The sequence below is a fragment of the Oncorhynchus clarkii genome, chromosome 9 (genome assembly GCF_045791955.1).
Source record: "Oncorhynchus clarkii lewisi isolate Uvic-CL-2024 chromosome 9, UVic_Ocla_1.0, whole genome shotgun sequence".
NCBI lineage: Eukaryota > Metazoa > Chordata > Actinopteri > Salmoniformes > Salmonidae > Oncorhynchus > Oncorhynchus clarkii.
In genome coordinates this window covers 63,916,133-63,936,136 of record NC_092155.1, presented here as the reverse complement: position 1 = coordinate 63,936,136, position 20,004 = coordinate 63,916,133, and the positions used below count along the sequence as shown (strand labels likewise).

The following is a 20,004-nucleotide window of genomic DNA, read 5'->3' as shown; positions in this document are numbered from 1 at the left end:
GTATACATCAATGATGTCACTCTTGCTGCTGGTGATTCTCTGATCCATATCTACGAAGACGACACCATTCTGTATACTTCTGGCCCTTCTTTGGACTCTGTGTTAACCAACCTCCAGACGAGCTTCAATGCCATACAACTCTCCTTCCGTGGCCTCCAACTACTCTTAAATGCGAGTAAAACTAAATGCATGCTCTTCAACCGATCGCTGCCCACACCTGCCCGCCCGTCAAGCATCACTACTCTGGACGGTTCTGACTTAGAATATGTGGACAACTACAAATACCTACAGTGCCTTGCGAAAGTATTCGGCCCCCTTGAACTTTGCGACCTTTTGCCACATTTCAGGCTTCAAACATAAAGATATAAAACTGTATTTTTTTGTGAAGAATCAACAAGTGGGACACAATCATGAAGAGGAACGACATTTATTGGATATTTCAAACTTTTTTAACAAATCAAAAACTGAAAAATTGGGCGTGCAAAATTATTCAGCCCCTTTACTTTCAGTGCAGCAAACTCTCTCCAGAAGTTCAGTGAGGATCTCTGAATGATCCAATGTTGACCTAAATGACTAATGATGATAAATACAATCCACCTGTGTGTAATCAAGTCTCCGTATAAATGCACCTGCACTGTGATAGTCTCAGAGGTCTGTTAAAAGCGCAGAGAGCATCATGAAGAACAAGGAACACACCAGGCAGGTCCGAGATACTGTTGTGAAGAAGTTTAAAGCCGGATTTGGATACAAAAAGATTTCCCAAGCTTTAAACATCCCAAGGAGCACTGTGCAAGTGATAATATTGAAATGGAAGGAGTATCAGACCACTGCAAATCTACCAAGACCTGGCCGTCCCTCTAAACTTTCAGCTCATACAAGGAGAAGACTGATCAGAGACGCAGCCCATGATCACTCTGGATGAACTGCAGAGATCTACAGCTGAGGTGGGAGACTCTGTCCATAGGACAACAATCAGTCGTATATTGCACAAATCTGGCCTTTATGGAAGAGTGGCAAGAAGAAAGCCATTTCTTAAAGATATCCATAAAAAGTGTTGTTTAAAGTTTGCCACAAGCCACCTGGGAGACACACCAAACATGTGGAAGAAGGTGCTCTGGTCAGATGAAACCAAAATTGAACTTTTTGGCAACAATGCAAAACGTTATGTTTGGCGTAAAAGCAACACAGCTCATCACCCTGAACACACCATCCCCACTGTCAAACATGGTGGTGGCAGCATCATGCTTTTCTTCAGCAGGGACAGGGAAGATGGTTAAAATTGATGGGAAGATGGATGGAGCCAAATACAGGACCATTCTGGAAGAAAACCTGATGGAGTCTGCAAAAGACCTGAGACTGGGACGGAGATTTGTCTTCCAACAAGACTGATCCAAAACATAAAGCAAAATCTACAATGGAATGGTTCAAAAATAAACATATCCAGGTGTTAGAATGGCCAAGTCAAAGTCCAGACCTGAATCCAATCGAGAATCTGTGGAAAGAACTGAAAACTGCTGTTCACAAATGCTCTCCATCCAACCTCACTGAGCTCGAGCTGTTTTGCAAGGAGGAATGGGAAAAAATGTCAGTCTCTCGATGTGCAAAACTGATAGAGACATACCCCAAGCGACTTACAGCTGTAATCGCAGCAAAAGGTGGCGCTACAAAGTATTAACTTAAGGGGGCTGAATAATTTTGCACGCCCAATTTTTCTGTTTTTGATTTGTTAAAAAAGTTTGAAATATCCAATAAATGTCGTTCCACTTCATGATTGTGTCCCACTTGTTGTTGATTCTTCACAAAAAAATACAGTTTTATATCTTTATGTTTGAAGCCTGAAATGTGGCAAAAGGTCGCAAAGTTCAAGGGGGCCGAATACTTTCGCAAGGCACTGTATGCACAGTCACTTTAACTATACACTCATGTACATACTACCTCAATTGGGCCGACCAACCAGTGCTCCCGCACATTGGCCACCCTCCAACCCTCTCCCTCACTAACTTTAAGCACCAGCTGTCCGAGCAGCTCACAGATCACTGCATCTGTAAATAGCCCATCCAACTACCTCATCCCCATACTGTATTTATTTATTTTGCACCCCAGTATCTCTACTTGCACATTCTTCTTCTGCACATCTATCACTCCAGTGTTTAATTGCTATTGTAATTATTTGGCCACTATGGCCAATTGACTTACCTCCCTTATCCTACCTCATTTGCACACACTGTATATCAACTTTTTCTATTGTATTATTGACTGTATGTTTGTTTATTCCATGTGTAACTGTTGTTTGTGTCACTTTGCTTTATCTTGGCCAGGTCGCAGTTATAAATGACAACTTGTTCTCAACTAGCCTACCTGGTTAAATAAAGGTGAAATATAAAAAAACAAGTAGGCATGCTTTAAGCTCATGGAGTGAGCGCTATTAGAGCGTCCAACATTTGGGAACCGCGCTCCAGTGAAATTGGGCATGCTCCGTTCACATATTCTGATCAGAACTAGGCTTACTGTTCGTCAATATAGGCCTCGTGCATATACACATTTTCAGGATCTACATGATTTAACCACAAGATGGCACAGTCACGCAATAATTGACCCAATGAGTATGACTGGACATCCCTCTATAGACGACTAGAGAAAATAGATAGGCTTTTTCTGTTGGCCCTAAAGTATTAAAACCGTGATTAGTCCACGTGGAATTACCTTCAGCGAATGCATTTGTAATTGCACTGACTTGTTTAATTTATTGCTGCTAATTTGTACCATTCAATTACAAACCAGTAACATAACTATCTACCGAGGAGTGTGTAGTTACAGGTATAAGGGCAATTTAGTTGCGCGCATCTGCAGGCTACAAGAAGAATGTGATATTGTTGCAATAGTTCACCTACTGGGCGCGCTCGATTTACCTGCTTTGCGTGCCGGGACCCAAAACGTTCCCAAAGAACGACTGAGAACTCTGTCTATCCGCACGCTTGGCGACCTAAATTAACCGCGTCCATGGAAAGGGGACTGCGAGGAGGCCCCGCCCAATTATTTTCCATTGGTTGATTTACAATATTTTACTCTTGTCCCATGATCTGATTGGAGGTGGAGCCAATCCCCGGCTGTCATTTGAGGCTGGATGGGCTTTTCTGCAATAAATCAACATGTTAAGAAGGAGCAAAAAAAAGTTTAGGTCATTTCCCAGCGTATGGTTGGTTTCACTGACTGTTGCGCCTTTAGAAATATATCTCGCTGTGTGAGCCACTGGGCTGAATCGGAGACGAGACTACAAGAGGCGTCACAACTGCCGAGACCGCGCGCTTCTGAGCTGGGTTTACGAGGGTTGAAGAATAAGGAGCAAGTTGCCAGCAGTAGACTACACAACGCGAGTTCTGCGAATCTATTCGCTGCTGGGGCCAGGTATGTTTGTCAGTTTCTAAGGATAAGTATTGCGTCGCTGATATCAAGGTTGAGGATGTAGAACAGGTGTGCGGAACTAAGCTGGGACCTGGCTAATTTTGGAAAAATAATTCTAGGCTATATTCGGGCAACAGTTGTTTGTGCTCAATTCAACGATATAGTATAGTAGTTCGAGGATATGTTCATCAAATTGATACATCGACTCAGCCTAAACTCCACTTGAGACAATGTGAGTAGCGTATCATAGGCTCAACTACGGATCAGTACAACATTTACTTATTGGCTATTGTGCACAATAGACAACTGTTTCAGACCGATTCACTGAAAGTGAAGTAGGTTACTGATTCAGAAGTAGAGCTTCATTGCCCAACCACTCAAGAATTTAGCGCGAGTTAGAACCCAAGCTACCCTGCGATTGATCTCGCCCCCTGCGATAACACTGACGCAGATACTCGTGCGCTAGTCTATTGAATTGCAGACACTCGGGTGACGTTCCAGTCATTCAATGTACGGGATGTTCATACGGATAATGCTTTGAAATGACAGCTGCTCAAGGAATGGAATACAACCACAGTGAGCAGATTGTCTCATCTCCGTGCAAAAATAATATTTTGAGTGATAGCGTTTTAGGAGAATAGCTGCTTGTCTCGTCTCTCAAACAACCAGTGTCTGGGACTCTCAAGGATTACACGAGGGGTTAAACATGTCCAAAACGCTGAAGAAGAAGAAGCACTGGTCAGGCAAAGTCCAGGAGTGCGCGGTGTCATGGGGGAACGCCGGGGAGTTCAGCTCGGTTGTGGAGGTACTAGGGGGAGCGGAGCTAGGCTACTTCCCGAACCTGGGACAGGTGATTACCGAGGCGATGGTCTGTCACGTCGGGAGGTTACCGAACAGCGGGGACGTGCTTCTGGAAGTGAACGGCACCCCTGTCAGTGGCCTGACCAACCGAGACACCCTTGCTGTCATCCGCCACTTTCGGGAGCCCATCCGTATCAAGACCGTCAAACCAGGTATGTCAAGTGTTTGCGCTCTTACCGTTGAGGTTTTGTAGCCTGCTATACTTTCCAATGTTAAGCATTTTATCATGAGACGTCAGTTTCATACTATGGCCTACTGAATTCATAATCCAAGCGTGGTCTGGTCTGAGAAGGCAGGGAACATTGGTTATCATACAAAACCAAATGGATTCCACAGGTCACATACATCAGCACTGCAGTGACAACATGCGTTCTATTTAACCCTGACCCCTTATAGTCACCCACATAATTCCCAGAAGCCTCTCTTAATGTCACTCACTCCCTCTCTGTGCTGTACTTTAGGTGTAGGCCTTATGTGCCATGGGCAGTGAATGGCCTGGGTCACGGCTGTGAGGTTGACTGGGCTCAGAAACACAGCACACTGATGTCTGTGATTGGAATGCCATAAATAAGACAAGCTTGTAGATGGCTGCATCATTGCAGCTGAGACCCAGGCCCCCTAGGGTAGTGAGAGGATCAGGTGTGTGGGGGGGTTGTGGATTGTGACTGTCTCCGACTCGCCCATGACGACTTATGCCAGTGCCTCCAAGCTAATAACAAAATTGAAGTACAGCAGGGGATTTATAGGCTGCTATAGAATAGTTGTACTAAGATTTTTGTAGTTCAACATAACTTGTACATTCCTTTAGCTTGAATCGTCTCTATCAAATCTGCGTGTAATGTAATCCTTTGTTTTGGATAGACCGATGTTGTCCATCTTTCTCCCTCAACCTTCGTCTGTCCTGTTCTTGATACACAGCGTCCTTGCATTCTCTTCAATAGCCTACATCTTCTCCATGTCGTGTAGTTACTGATTTAGTCAAATCTCATTATTCTGCTCCCTCATCTAACCTGTTTTCATGCATAGACTTTATTTTTCTTCCTTAAAGTCATTCCATGACGGGAGGTCTGCTATAATTTTTATTTTTTTATCCTTTCAGTTAAGACCTAGGCAACCAGGTGACGGGAGTTTGGTGCCTTAACTGGGGAGAATTGGCTTATGATAATGACTGGAGCGGAATGGGTGGAATGGTATTAAATGCACATAACACATTGTTTACAGGTGTTTGATGCCATTCCATTTACAACGTTCCAGACATTATGAGCCGTCCTCCCCTCAGCAGCCTCCTGTGGTGCCTTAAGTCATCTCATCTCTGCTCAGGCAGTCTGTGTATCTAACGTAGCAGGCGTAAAAGGTATTCATCTCTGTACAAGCCGTAAAGAAAAAGCGTTCTGGATTATGGTCATTGTATTTAATTACCACGGTTTCTGTGCTGAACTAGGTTGACTATTTGCTCACAACTCCCTTCAGCCCAGCCTTCCACATAGTTCTTGACTTAATTTCTCTGGTGAATTATTTAATTTCTCACTAGAAAAAACACTTGTTGGGCTCACCAAAAAAGCTCTGGTCAGAAGTTAAGTTTTATTAGTCGTATGTACGGGATACACATGGTGTACATCGTCACACAAAATGCTTACTTGCAGGTTCCTTCTTGACAAAGCAACAACAATAAAATATAAGAATACGAACACAAAAGGTAAATGACTCAGTAGAATAGAATACATATTTTAGCATAAGTATAATACAGTACACCACAATTTATAGTCCAATATTTACATGTGTATGGGGAGATTGGTGGGGCAGTGTATAAACTGAGCAATATAAAAGATTGTGTAGAATGCATGTGTGCTAATGTGCAGGTGGTCAGTTCAATTGTTCAGCAGTTTGATGTCTTGTAGATACCGACAGGCTCGGAGACAGTTTCTATCAAACCTCATGCTCCAATATGGTCTGCTCGACGGTAAGGGTAACAGCTTGTGTATGGGGTCCTTGATGATGCGGTGTGTTAAGGTACCGTTTTGAGTCCTGGATGTTTGGGAGCATGGTCACTAATGTACTGGGCCATCTTCACCACCCGCAGGAGGGCCTTGCGGTTGTGGATGGAGCTATTCCGTACCAGGCCTTGATGCAACCGGTCAGGACACTCTTGATGGTTGTATTTTGAGAGGACCTGGGCAGGCATGCCAGATTTCTTCAGCCGCCATAGGAAGTAGAGGCGCTGTTGCACCCTTTTGACCAGAGTTGTGGTGGTTGTCCATGACAAGTCCTTGGTGATGTGGACACCAAAAAACTTAACTTGGGACTCGCTCTACTGCAGTCCTGTTGATGTGGATCTGGGCATGTTCCAGTGTTTTCCACAAGTATGTAGAGTAGCCAGCCCAATAGAAAAAGTAGCCAGCCAGGCGGCCCTCAATGTTTGGCCGAAGGAGCTCTATTTTGGTGGCCTCTGGTACATTCTAATGCCTTGATTCCATCAGGACTGCACAGTGACATGATTGAAAACTTTATCAAGTTCATCTCCCAGAATCAAAACATTTTGTGGTACTGGTACTACCTTAAGTGACTTCAAGTGCATGAATTCAGTGTAATGTTAGTAGTTCTGTATATTTTATTGTCCTGTATGTTTAGGACTATTGTGTAAGAACATTAAACCTTTAGATTAGACTTATTTTAAAGTTTAACTGCAAGATATGGATGGCCACTGTTGAAATTATGCATTTTATTAAAACAAAAACATTACAAATAGCCTACATTATTTTTAAATAAATGGAAAGTTTTTTTCAGGTTTTTACTGTCCATAAAAAAAAAAATGGAACATCCAAATTTTCTAAGTCCACAACAATGCTTAAACCACATCAGGAGACTACTTATGAGGTAAATTCAAGTGCGAGGCTAATCACATGTGCAATTTAAAAAAAACAAAACAATGATGGAGTGGGCAGAAACTGGTGGACACATGCACAGATGGGGCATTCTTGCCGCTGAAGGTTACAGGAAATATAATCAGTGTTGCATTCTGCTCATGTCTTATGATAAACTTGGGCTTGATACATTTAGTTGGTTCCCTACTAAGGTCAATAGATTTTTATTTTTTATTGTTGAATTCTGTTTTACTTTTTGGATTCCGTGAGGGCCCTAATTATTATTATTTGTACCAGAATGAGGCTCTCCAATGCTAATATTGTTCCTGCATCGATCTTCATTGAATGTTTTCGTAATTTATCTGCATATGGTTGTTAAAAAGCCTAGGCCTACCAGTAGTCTATGCAAATTAGGGAGCCAAATGAACGTCTCTCTCACCGATGCGATTCGGTAGGCTACACTGACTGACGAGACAAGGCACTCATTTTAGCACCACTGTCTGGCAAGCCCGACATCCTAGAAAATCCTTTGGTTTACTTGTCCCAATGCGATACCATGGACATTACCACATTGCTTGATTTAGGAATGGCAAAGGGATTTAAGAGCTCAACTTTGTCAGTTCGACACCTTTTTATAAACTAGACAACACATGGTGTTCAGGTGTCAATCAATGTACAGTAAATAGCCTACTATGCGCCACAACGCCATGTGGCTTGCTATGCAAAAGAAAATAGATTAATGTGTCAGAACAATAATTGGACTAAATTGTGGATTTTGACTCATTGTTACCACTTACAGTACATTACATGGGACATTGCAAATTCACTAGCATCATGCTCTCTCCCTCCATGTAAAAAAAAAAAATAGACCGCAACCAATCACAGGGCACACAAACTGTACCGGGACATGGTACAGACAGCAGTCTGCGTTTCCCTGTCATTGCTCGCTTTGTGACTGACAGGTGCCTGTCCTATCAATAAATATCTAGATGTTGTATATTGTTCATTCTCGCGAGAGGCAGACTAGCAAATTTAAACTTTTTTAAATGAACAGTAGCCTATGAGGTGGAAAAGTAGCTGGTTTTAAATGGAACTGATTAGCCTACAGCCTGCACGAATGGGAAAACACTATGTTGACGTCAGGAAGCACAGGGAACAATCAACTCCTTTGTTTTGCTGATGTTGCGGGAGAGGTTGTTCTCATGACACCACAATGCCAGTTCACATACCTCATCCCTATAGGCTGATTCATCATAGTTGGTTATCAGGCCTAAAACCATGGTGTCCTTAGCAAACTTGTCAGTGTTGTGAAAAGCCGGTAATGAGGCGTATTGGATTCGCCCCAAACATAACACTTTTTTTTATTGAGGACAAAAAGTTTTTTTGCGTGGTATCCAATTGTTAGTAGTTACTACTCTTGTCTCATCGCTACAACTCCCGTACGGGCTCGGGAGAGACTAAGGTCGAAAGCCATGCGTCCTCCGAAACACAACCCTTTGGCACTGGGACGATGGTGGTCTTCTTTAAAGCAGGTGGGGACTACAGAGACACCTGGGACAAAGACGGGCTGAAGACGCCCGCTAGCTGGTCAACACACACTGTGAGGACGTGGCCAGGGATGCCTTCTATGCCAGCCACTTTGTGATTATTCACACTTTTTTTGTAGGGCACTATGTAAGGATTAGGCTGCCATCTGGGATGCCGCCATGGTCTGAGTGAAGGAGCATTTTGAAGTAACACTTAGCTGCAGTTTGTTAATGGTGTCAGAGCGGAGCCAGGCCTGCAGCCTTGAAGTGAGTCCAAGTCTAATGGATTCAATCACAGCCTTAAATCCCCAATCTGCTGTGCTGGTGTTACTACTGTAATCTATAGTCCTGAGAGGCCAGGGTAGACCTATAAGGCTATAGGCTACAATCAACAGGTGTTTGCTTCAGGGGCTGTCATTCTGTAGTGTAGTGAGTGGTAACCATGGCAACACAGTCCATTTGTTGGCAGGCAGTATGTAACGAGACACCTGAAACTTAAGTGTTCTCTAATGGCAGGTGAGCTGTAGTGGTTCTTCTCTAGGTTTCTTCCTAGGTTTCTGCCTTTCTAGCCACAGTGCTTCTACATCTAGCTGTTTTGGGTTTTGGCCTGGGTCTCTGTATAGCACTTTGTGACATCGGCTGATGTAAAAAGGGCTTTATAAATCCATTTGCTTGAATTTGATGGATTGCATGTCTTTGTGCCTACAATGAGTGACTGCAGTATTGCACAGAGGATTTCGATATACTCCATCTCTGATTTACATTTTAAATGTTCTGTAGTTAGAAACGGATTAGATTAGTATTCCTTAAACACTTTTGTTTAAATATAATTACATCTCTCAGAAATTAGGCTAATTGATTTCACCCAAATTGGCCATATTTTTATTTATTTATAGGGTTCATATAATTGTCAATAAATATAGTAATTAACATTCAATTTGGACCTTAATTCTTCCTAACAATGGGTAAGACATGAGGAATCTAACAAAATGATCCATAGCCACCCGTGGACCTCCCACACCAACAAACAGTATTCAGTATCAGTTCTCAACCTTGGTAGAAGACTACCTTGAAGCAAGGGTACGCTGTAGAAGGATATGGTAGGTTGTTAAATCCCCTGTGAAGCTTAGATAATGGAGTGGGTGTGCCATTGATTACTGAAGTTGTCTTCGGTGATCTGTTCTGTGCTTGTTGTGGCCTCGTTAGGCTGTAGTTAATGGATAGCAGTTTAGTCGCCGTCAGCTCGCCCTGCTAAGGTAGAATGGTAACATAGCACTCCGTTTTTAGGCCGGGGAAATTCCTAATACAGTAAATGTAGGTGGTCTGGAAATGTGTGATTTTGTACAACCAAAATTGAGACAAAGTGGGCAATAAAAGTTAATTGCATTCACCGTTTTAATGTCTTCTGTCCATTTTTAAAGGAAGTAAGTTATGGAATCAGCTGGTTACCTCAGATTGAAGTGGGCTAGAAAGCTATGTTTATTTATCTTAGTATTTTACAGTTAGGCACGTGTATTAAACAGCACTGCCTTGTCTTGATATGATAGAACTGTTAATGAGAGAACCAATTCACACTGGTTTTACCATCTCCTGCCTAGCAGAGTACTGCTGCTGCATATGGTGTTTTAATGTGGTCTGTCTCGCAGTGCTACACTTATGATATTTGTATTTTATTAGGATCCCCATTAGCTGTTGCAAAAGCAGCAGCTATTCTTCCTGGGATCCACACATGACATAATACAGAACATCATTAATAGACAAGGACAGAACTACATCAAATGGGGGTGGATGTTTTAACTAGCTGAAGGTATAACAACCTCTATAGCTTCTGTCCAATGCTCTTATGAACACATTTCTGCATTGTTGGACGAAGTTGTCTCTCTGAATTCTAAGCGATATTCTCTGTACACTGGAAAGAAATTCATTTTTCACCAAACATTTCAGCATGTGTTTTTGGGTAGAACGGTACCCCAGCCCACACAATTTCACTGAACTAGACCACCACTACCAGAAAAAGTTGCAATAAACTACACTTACAAATCGAATTGTATTTCTCACATGCGCCAAATACAACAGGTTACAGTGAAATGCTTACTTACAAGCCTTTAACCAACAATGCAGTTAAGAAAAATAACTAAAGTAAAAAATAGAAAATAAAAGTATCATAATTAAAGAGCAGCAGTAAAATAACAGTAGCGAGGCTATATACCGGGGGTACTGGTACAGAGTCAATGTGCGGGGACACCGGTTAGTCGAGGTAATACAGTGCCTTGCGAAAGTATTCGGCCCCCTTGAACTTTACGACCTTTTGCCACATTTCAGGCTTCAAACATAAAGATATAAAACTATTTTTTTTGTGAAGAATCAACAAGTGGGACACAATCATGAAGTGGAACGACATTTATTGGATATTTCAAACTTTTTTAACAAATCAAAAACTGAAAAATTGGGCGTGCAAAATTATTCATCCCCCTTAAGTTAATACTTTGTAGCGCCACCTTTTGCTGCGATTACAGCTGTAAGTCGCTTGGGGTATGTCTATCAGTTTTGCACATCGAGAGACTGACATTTTTTCCCATTCCTCCTTGCAAAACAGCTCGAGCTCAGTGAGGTTGGATGGAGAGCATTTGTGAACAGCAGTTTTCAGTTCTTTCCACAGATTCTCGATTGGATTCAGGTCTGGACTTTGACTTGGCCATTCTAACACCTGGATATGTTTATTTTTGAACCATTCCATTGTAGATTTTGCTTTATGTTTTGGATCATTGTCTTGTTGGAAGACAAATCTCCGTCCCAGTCTCAGGTCTTTTGCAGACTCCATCAGGTTTTCTTCCAGAATGGTCCTGTATTTGGCTCCATCCATCTTCCCATCAATTTTAACCATCTTCCCTGTCCCTGCTGAAGAAAAGCAGGCCCAAACCATGATGCTGCCACCACCATGTTTGACAGTGGGGATGGTGTGTTCAGCTGTGTTGCTTTTACGCCAAACATAACGTTTTGCATTGTTGCCAAAAAGTTCAATTTTGGTTTCATCTGACCAGAGCACCTTCTTCCACATGTTTGGTGTGTCTCCCAGGTGGCTTGTGGCAAACTTTAAACAACACTTTTTATGGATATCTTTAAGAAATGGCTTTCTTCTTGCCACTCTTCCATAAAGGCCAGATTTGTGCAATATACGACTGATTGTTGTCCTATGGACAGAGTCTCCCACCTCAGCTGTAGATCTCTGCAGTTCATCCAGAGTGATCATGGGCCTCTTGGCTGCATCTCTGATCAGTCTTCTCCTTGTATGAGCTGAAAGTTTAGAGGGACGGCCAGGTCTTGGTAGATTTGCAGTGGTCTGATACTCGTTCCATTTCAATATTATCGCTTGCACAGTGCTCCTTGGGATGTTTAAAGCTTGGGAAATATTTTTGTATCCAAATCCGGCTTTAAACTTCTTCACAACAGTATCTCGGACCTGCCTGGTGTGTTCCTTGTTCTTCATGATGCTCTCTGCGCTTTTAACAGACCTCTGAGACTATCACAGTGCAGGTGCATTTATACGGAGACTTGATTACACACAGGTGGATTGTATTTATCATCATTAGTCATTTAGGTCAACATTGGATCATTCAGAGATCCTCACTGAACTTCTGGAGAGAGTTTGCTGCACTGAAAGTAAAGGGGCTGAATAATTTAGCACGCCCAATTTTTCAGTTTTTGATTTGTTTAAAAAGTTTGAAATATCCAATAAATGTCGTTCCACTTCATGATTGTGTCCCACTTGTTGTCGATTCTTCACAAAAAAATACAGTTTTATATCTTTATGTTTGAAGCCTGAAATGTGGCAAAAGGTCGCAAAGTTCAAGGGGGCCGAATACTTTCGCAAGGCACTGTATGTTCATGTAGTTATTAAAGTGACTATGCATAGATAATAGAGTAGCAGCAGTGTAAGGAGGGGTCTGGGTAGCACTTTGATTAGCTGTTCAGGAGTCTTATGGCTTGGGGTTAGAAGTTTAGAAGCTACCTGGACCTAGAATTGGCACTCTGGTACTGCTTGCCATGCGGTAGCTGAGAGAATGACTAGGGTGCCTGGGGTGACTAGGGTGACTAGGGTGCCTGGAGTTGCACTACCCTCTAGTGCCTTGCGGTGGGAGGCCGAGCAGTTGCCATACCATGCCATGCTCTCCATAATGCAGCTGTAGAACCTTTTGAGGATCTGAGGAACCATGCCAAATCTTTTCAGTCTCCTGAGGAGGAATAGGCTTTGTCTTGCCCTCTTCACGACTGTCTTGGTGTGCTTGGGCCTTGATAGTTTGGTGATGTGGTCACCAAGGAGCTTGAAGAACTTGAAGAATTGGGACATGCTCTGTCTTCTTCCTGTAGTCCACAATCATCTCCTTTTGTCTTGATCACGTTGAGGGTGAGGTTGTTGTCCTGGCACCACACGGCCAGGTCTCTGACCTCCTCCCTATAGGCTGTCTCGTTGTTGTCAGGGATCAGGCCTACCACTGTGTCATCTGCAAACTTGATCATGGTGTTGGAGTCGTGCCTGGTCATGCGTGAACAGAGTACAGGAGGGGACTGAGCACACATCCCTGAGGGGGCCCCCCTGTGTTAAGGATCAGTGTGGTGGATGTGTTCTTACCTACCCTTACCACCTGGGGGCGGCCCGTCAGGGAGTCCAGTATACAGAAGGTCCAACTCTGTAAATGACTAGTGTTTTTTTTTCCCTCATAAATGTGTGTTGTGGAACACTGATAGCAACCGCATTACATGTCTTCCATCCCTTTTTTTCCCCTTTTCTCTCCAGCTATAATCAACTGTGTTCCCCACATGCCACAACAGTCCCTGAGAAAATATAATACGTGTTCTTTCTCTATCGCTTGCTCTTTTTTTTCTCAGGTAAAAACTCATATTTAAAGAATGTCCCATGGGGGAGCCGGGAGAAGCCAGCTGTGTACAATTAATTTTGTGACACTGTCACTCAGAGGGGAGGGGGCATAGCCTCGCCTCGGGTGGTGCCTTTCACAGTGCCCTACCCAGAACAGAAGCGAGGCAGAGGTCACAACGTCCTACTTCTGTCATGCATGGCATGGAGCAGAGGGGCTCAATCAATGACAACTGACCTGTCACATAGAGGGGGGGCTTATCTCTAAACCCTGTTGACTTGTGACAACATTCTGATGATTTATAGCTCATCATGATTATAGACCATGGACTGAAATTGTTAAAGGAATTTTAATGGCATTTTTAGATTCTCCCTGGCCTGCTGATAAGGGAAATAAGCCTCCCCAACTTCCTTTCATTGGTTACACACTGCATTCAAAATATAGATGGAACACCTTGAGTTCTCTTGTCTTTGTTTGTGTGTGTGTGCGTGAGAGAGCGTATCACAGACCTGACCCCAACCCTATCACCCTCTATCCCGCCCGCCAGCAAGGCTGTCAGTGGGGAAGGAGTGGAAGAGGGAGGGAGTGAGCGGATGGGTGCGCTGAGGCCCCAGACAGAAGCAGCTGCTGTGAATACTAAAGTGTCTGTCTTCTCCTCTCAGCCTCTCTCTCCTTCTCTCACCCCTGGCACGGCCCACTCCTGCAGCAGCTCTCACTCAGCACTAAGGTGGTTATATGGGCTGACTTCCAGATTGTCTTTATTGCAATTGCTTTCCCAGGTTCACTATATTGCAGTCAAGCTTTGCAGATGATCAGTTCTCACAATGCCTAGAGAAATGCTTAACTTCACAAACATCTCTGAAGATGGCTTAAACTTTTTTGTGGTTACTGAAGTTTTTAAACATTCTCCAGAGATCTGATTTGCAGCACCACTCCTTTGTTCCCACACTGCGGAGCGTGAGGGAGACAAACACTCTACTCCTCCTGTCTTCCCGAGAGAGGGGTTGAGGGAACCAGGGAAGACTTCAAGAGGTGGTGCCAGTCTCTGTTTGGCCAACACTTGTCGATCCCATCACAGCTGTGAGTGTTTGAAATGAGTTGCGCTGCCTGTTTGTCTGACAGAGAGCGGACTCTTAATAATGACTAGTGACGACCCGCCAACTGGAGAGTGCCTGGCGCTGGTTATTTATCCCTGTTTCATTGTTGTGCTCTGGCTGTCACGGCCGAGACAGTCTGCCTGGTAATGAATACGGCCTGCAACAATGATGACTGATCTCTTCTCATTGCGTCATTATTTAAGGGAAGGAGATGCATCACATTTTTAGACAGGTGTGTGTGCTGCTTTCACTCCTGCACCCTCCTCTGACAGAGGTTGTTTGACAGAGGTTGTTTGACAGAGGTTGTTTGACAGAGGTTGTTTGACAGAGGTTGTTTGACAGAGGTTGTTTGACAGAGGTTGTTTGACAGAGGTTGTTTGACAGAGGTTGTTTGACAGAGGTTGTTTGACAGAGGTTGTTTGACAGAGGTTGTTTGACAGAGGTTGTTTGACGGCGGAGTGTCAGGCCTCGGCGTGTCGCTACACGGCCTCGGCGTGTCAGGCCTCGGCGTGTCGCTGCACGGCCTCGGCGGCGGCGTGTCAGGCCTCGGCGTGTCGCTACGCGGCGGCGTGTCGGCCTCGGCGGTAGAAGCCATGTCTCAAGCAGTGGAGGCTGCTGAGGGAAGGACGGAATGGCATCAAACACATGGAACCCATTTTTGACAAATTTCATACGATTCCGCTCCAGCCATTACCACGGACCATTCCTCCCCATTTAAGGTGCCACCAACCTCCTGTGGTCTCTAAGTACATAGATGCCTGTGGAAGTGCTGTACTGTTCAATTCGGTGGTGTACCACCAGGCAGAGACATCATGGCGATTGTTTATTCCCCTAGAGATAAGATGTTGTCAGTATAAATAACATCACGCAGTAGTGTTGCACAGTATAACGTTGGTACTTAAAATTAAAAACTGTTTGGTACTAGAATTTTACTTTCGGTACTTCTGTCAAATGTGTATCATGTGATTGAAAGGATCATGTCTGTATCAGCTCAGTCCCTTCCAGCACAAAGTGCCTGCTTCACTTACTCATTCATTGTAGCTGTTTGGGCTCCAGTAGCTCCCCAGTCCCCACAGAAGTTGAACACTTGATGAATGCAACAAAGCATGTAGAAATTTAAACTGTTTGCAAACAATGTTTGATACCATTCCATTGATTCCATTCCAGCCATTACAATGAGCCCATCCTCCTATAGCTCATCCCACCAGCCGCCTCTTGATGTCTGTATGGGCTACAACACTTTTACAATGCAAGATGAAACCGGAAGCTTCCAGCTTTAATTGTAGGCTAACGTGCCTTGGTAGCTTGGAGCTAAATTCACTACCCAAGTACTTAAAAAAAAAATTGGCAAACCATAATGCAAAATATGCAGATTTATCTAAGCTGACGGTCACAACTTTATTAATTCACTTAGTTTTTGGTGACGAGGGATACCAACCTCTTCGTTCTCCTTTGCCTCAAGGCTGGTTTCCACTAGATTCTATTGGGTGGTGGGGGGAATTGTTGCATGTTTTTAAACATTTTTAGTTTTAGTGTAGAATTAATAAAATAAGTGTCCCCATTCAAGTCAATGATGACATAATCAGTGGACTGGCAGCCATTGTGAGTGTAGCTGTAGGAGCTTTGAAGGAAATAAAAGCATCAAGTGTACCCACCAATATGTGCTATGATTTGAGTCAACTCAAATGACATTACAAAAAATACATGTGCCAAACACATGCTGTCACAAGGACTATTAACCCCCAGCTTAACACTAAAGTGTACGAGTCAATGGCCTGAGAATATAATGCAGCTGTTCAGGCAATGCATCCTGGGACAGATAAGTAGTCACCTCGGGAGATGTTTCCCTTTCTCCCTTCAGCCTTAAATGAACAAATGCTGTCTGTCATTCCCCTGTGCAGCATAATGATCCCTGTCACGGACACACTGATAAGCAGCTAAATGCTGATGGCTTGACGGGAGGTATGGGAGGGAGGGAGGGAGAGAAGGGAAGATTGGATGGTGTGTGCACAGGGGCGGCCGCCCTAGCCCTTGACTATGACTGTTCCGTTTTATTACACGAGTCATTGGAGGATCGCGTCTTCTGTACGGGGGAGTTTTGTTAAGAGCCCCGATGTTCTGTTTGAAGATTAACTCGCATCACTTGCGTTATGGTTTTGGAAGCATAAACACTTTCTTTCATATCAGTGGGACATTTCCAAAAACAGAAGGTTAAATTGATACAAACCTTTTTTAGGTTAGTGTTCCCACACTGACATATTTCCATGTTACATCGGGTGTTTACAGAAGATGGATGGAAGACAGAGGGACCACCTGTGCTTTTCTGTTTGTACACATTGTGTGTGGTACTAGTGTCTGTGCCTCCTGTGTTACTAGAAGACCTGTTATTATTCCTTCCTAGCCTGAGTAACTCTCCCCTCTGCTCGACACTCCACTGCTAGAGAACAGGCAGTTGGCTTTTTGGAATCTTTGTCTGCAATTAACTCTGTCCTCGTGAGCTGCCAGTGTGTCCACGTGCTTAAGAATGAGAAACTGGGATTGTTTCTTCAGTTCTAGTGGCCTTTTGAGGAGAAGTGCAATCAGAACGATGGGATTTGTTGCTTTATTCCAGCAGGCTGGGGTTTGATGTTGAGGTAATTGATTCTCCTTCCCTCTAATCATTCAGATATCCAAAAATGTTCCTTAGTTACCACTCTGTTCTGTGACAACACCGGTGTTTGGCCCTGCTGATAAATGATCAGATGGTCATGTACAGGTAGAGATATTGGTGTGCAAAAGAGCAGAAAAGTAAATAAATAAAAACCGTATGGGGATGAGGAGGGTAAAATTGGGTGGGCTATTTACCGATGGACTATGTACAGCAGCAGCGATCGGTTAGCTGCTCAGATAGCAGATGTTTGAAATTGGTGAGGGAGATAAGTCTCCAACTTCAGCGATTTTTGCAATTCGTTCCAGTCACAGGCAGCAGAGAACTGGCGGCCAAATGAGGTGTTGGCTTTAGGGATGATCAGTGAGATGCGCTTGCTACGGGTGGGTGTTGCCATCGTGACCAGTGAACTGAGATAAGGCGGAGCTTTACCTAGCATGGACTTGTAGATGACCTGGAGCCAGTGGGTCTGGCGACGAATATGTAGCGAGGGCCAGCCGGCAAGAGCATACAGGTCGCAGTGGTGGGTGGTATAAGGTGCTTTAGTAACACAACTGATGGCACTGTGATAAACTGCATCCAGTTTGCTGAGTAGAGTGTTTTGTAGATGACATTGTCGAGGATCGGTAGGATAGTCAGTTTTACTAGGGTAAGTTTGGCGGCGTGAGTGAAGGAGGCTTTGTTGCGAAATAGAAAGCCGACTCTAGATTTGATTTTAGATTGGAGATTTGATATGAGTCTGGAAGGAGAGTTTACAGTCTAGCCAGACACCTAGGTACTTATAGATATCCCCATATTCTAGGTCGGAACCATCCAGGGTGGTGATGCTAGTCGGGCGTGCAGGCAGCAAACGGTTGAAAAGCATGCATTTGGTTTTACTAGCATTTAAGAGCAGTTGGAGGCCACGGAAGGAGTGTTGTATGGCATTGAAGCTCGTTTGGAGGTTAGATAGAACAGTGTCCAAGGACGGGCTGGAAGTATACAGGATGGTGTCGTCTGCGTAGAGGTGGATCAGGGAATCGCCCGCAGCAAGAGCAACATCATTGATATATACAGAGAAAAGAGTCGGCCCGAGAATTGAACCCTGTGGTACCCCGCATAGAGACTGCCAGTGGACCGGACAACATGCCCTCCGATTTGACACACTGAACTCTGTCTGCAAAGTAGTTGGTGAACCAGGCAAGACAGTCATCAGAAAAACCGAGGCTACTGAGTCTGCCGATAAGAATATGGTGATTGACAGAGTCGAAAGCCTTGGCCAGGTCGATGAAGACTGCTGCACAGTACTGTCTTTTATCGATGGCGGTTATGATATCGTTTAGTACCTTGAGCGTGGCTGAGGTGCACCCGTGACCGGCTCGGAAACCAGATTGTACAGCGGAGAAGATACGGTGGGATTCGAGATGGTCAGTGACCTGTTTGTTGACTTGGCTTTCGAAGACCTTAGATAGGCAGGGCAGGATGGATATAGGTCTGTAACAGTTTGGGTCCAGGGTGTCTCCCCCTTTGAAGAGGGGGATGACTGCGGCAGCTTTCCAACCCTTGGGGATCTCAGACGATATGCAAGAGAGGTTGAACAGGCTGGTAATAGGGGTTGCGACAATGGCGGCGGATAGTTTCAGAAATAGAGGGTCCAGATTGTCAAGCCCAGCTGATTTGTACGGGTCCAGGTTTTGCAGCTCTTTCAGAACATCTGCTATCTGGATTTGGGTGAAGGAGAAGCTGGGGAGGCTTGGGCGAGTAGCTGCGGGGGGGGCGGAGCTGTTGGCCGAGGTTGGCGTAGCCAGGAGGAAGGCATGGCCAGCCGTTGAGAAATGCTTGTTGAAGTTTTCGATAATCATGTGGTGACCATGTTACCTAGCCTCAGTGCAGTGGGCAGCTGGGAGGAGGTGCTCTTGTTCTCCATGGACTTCAGTGTCCCAGAACTTTTTGGAGTTAGAGCTACAGGATGCAAATTTCTGCCTGAAGAAGCTGGCCTTTGCTTTCCTGACTGACTGCATGTATTGGTTCCTGACTTCCCTGAACAGTTGCATATCTCGGGGACTATTCGATGCTATTGCAGTCCGCCACAGGATATTTTTGTGCTGGTCGAGGGCAGTCAGGTCTGGAGTGAACCAAGGGCTATATCTGTTCTTAGTTCTGCATTTTTTGAACGGAGCATGCTTATCTAAAATGATGAGGAAGTTACTTTTAAAGAATGACCAGGCATCCTCAACTGACGGGATGAGGTCCATATCCTTCCAGGATACCCGGGCCAGGTCGATTAGAAAGGCCTGCTCACAGAAGTGTTTTAGGGAGCGTTTGACAGTGATGAGGGTTGGTCGTTTGACTGCAGATCCGTAGCGGATACAGGCAATGAGGCAGTGATCGCTGAGACCCTAGTTGAAGATGGCGGAGGTGTATTTGGAGGGCCAGTTGGTCAGGATGATGTCTGAGGGTGCCCTTGTTTACAGATTTAGGGATGTACCTGGTGGGTTCCTTTGATTTGTGTGAGATTGAGGACATCTAGCTTAGATTGTAGGGCTGCCGGGGTGTTAAGCATATCCCAGTTTAGGTCACCTAACAGAACAAACTCTGCCCCCCATCTAGCTTCAATCAATTCACAAATAGTGTCCAGGGCACAGCTGGGAGCTGAGGGGGGTCGGTAGAAGGCGGCAACAGTGAGACTTATTTCTGGAGAGAGTAATTTTTAAAATTAGTAGTTTGAACTGTTTGGGTATGGACCTGGAAAGTATG

The 20,004-nt window shown here is 44.4% G+C and overlaps 1 protein-coding gene across 2 annotated transcripts in view; it reads left to right on the top strand.

The window, feature by feature from the left end:
• The first annotated feature begins 3,169 nt into the window (after positions 1-3,169).
• Positions 3,170-20,004, top strand: part of LOC139416725 (membrane associated guanylate kinase, WW and PDZ domain containing 3a) — a 275,221-nt gene continuing 258,386 nt past the window's right edge. The window contains exon 1 of one of the 2 annotated variants that reach the window (XM_071165722.1): positions 3,170-4,415. In XM_071165722.1, coding sequence (XP_071021823.1) covers positions 4,109-4,415 — 307 coding nt within the window. In that variant the 5' untranslated portion in view covers positions 3,170-4,108. The remainder of the gene's footprint in view (positions 4,416-20,004) is intronic. The other variant, XM_071165724.1, reaches the window with a different exon arrangement.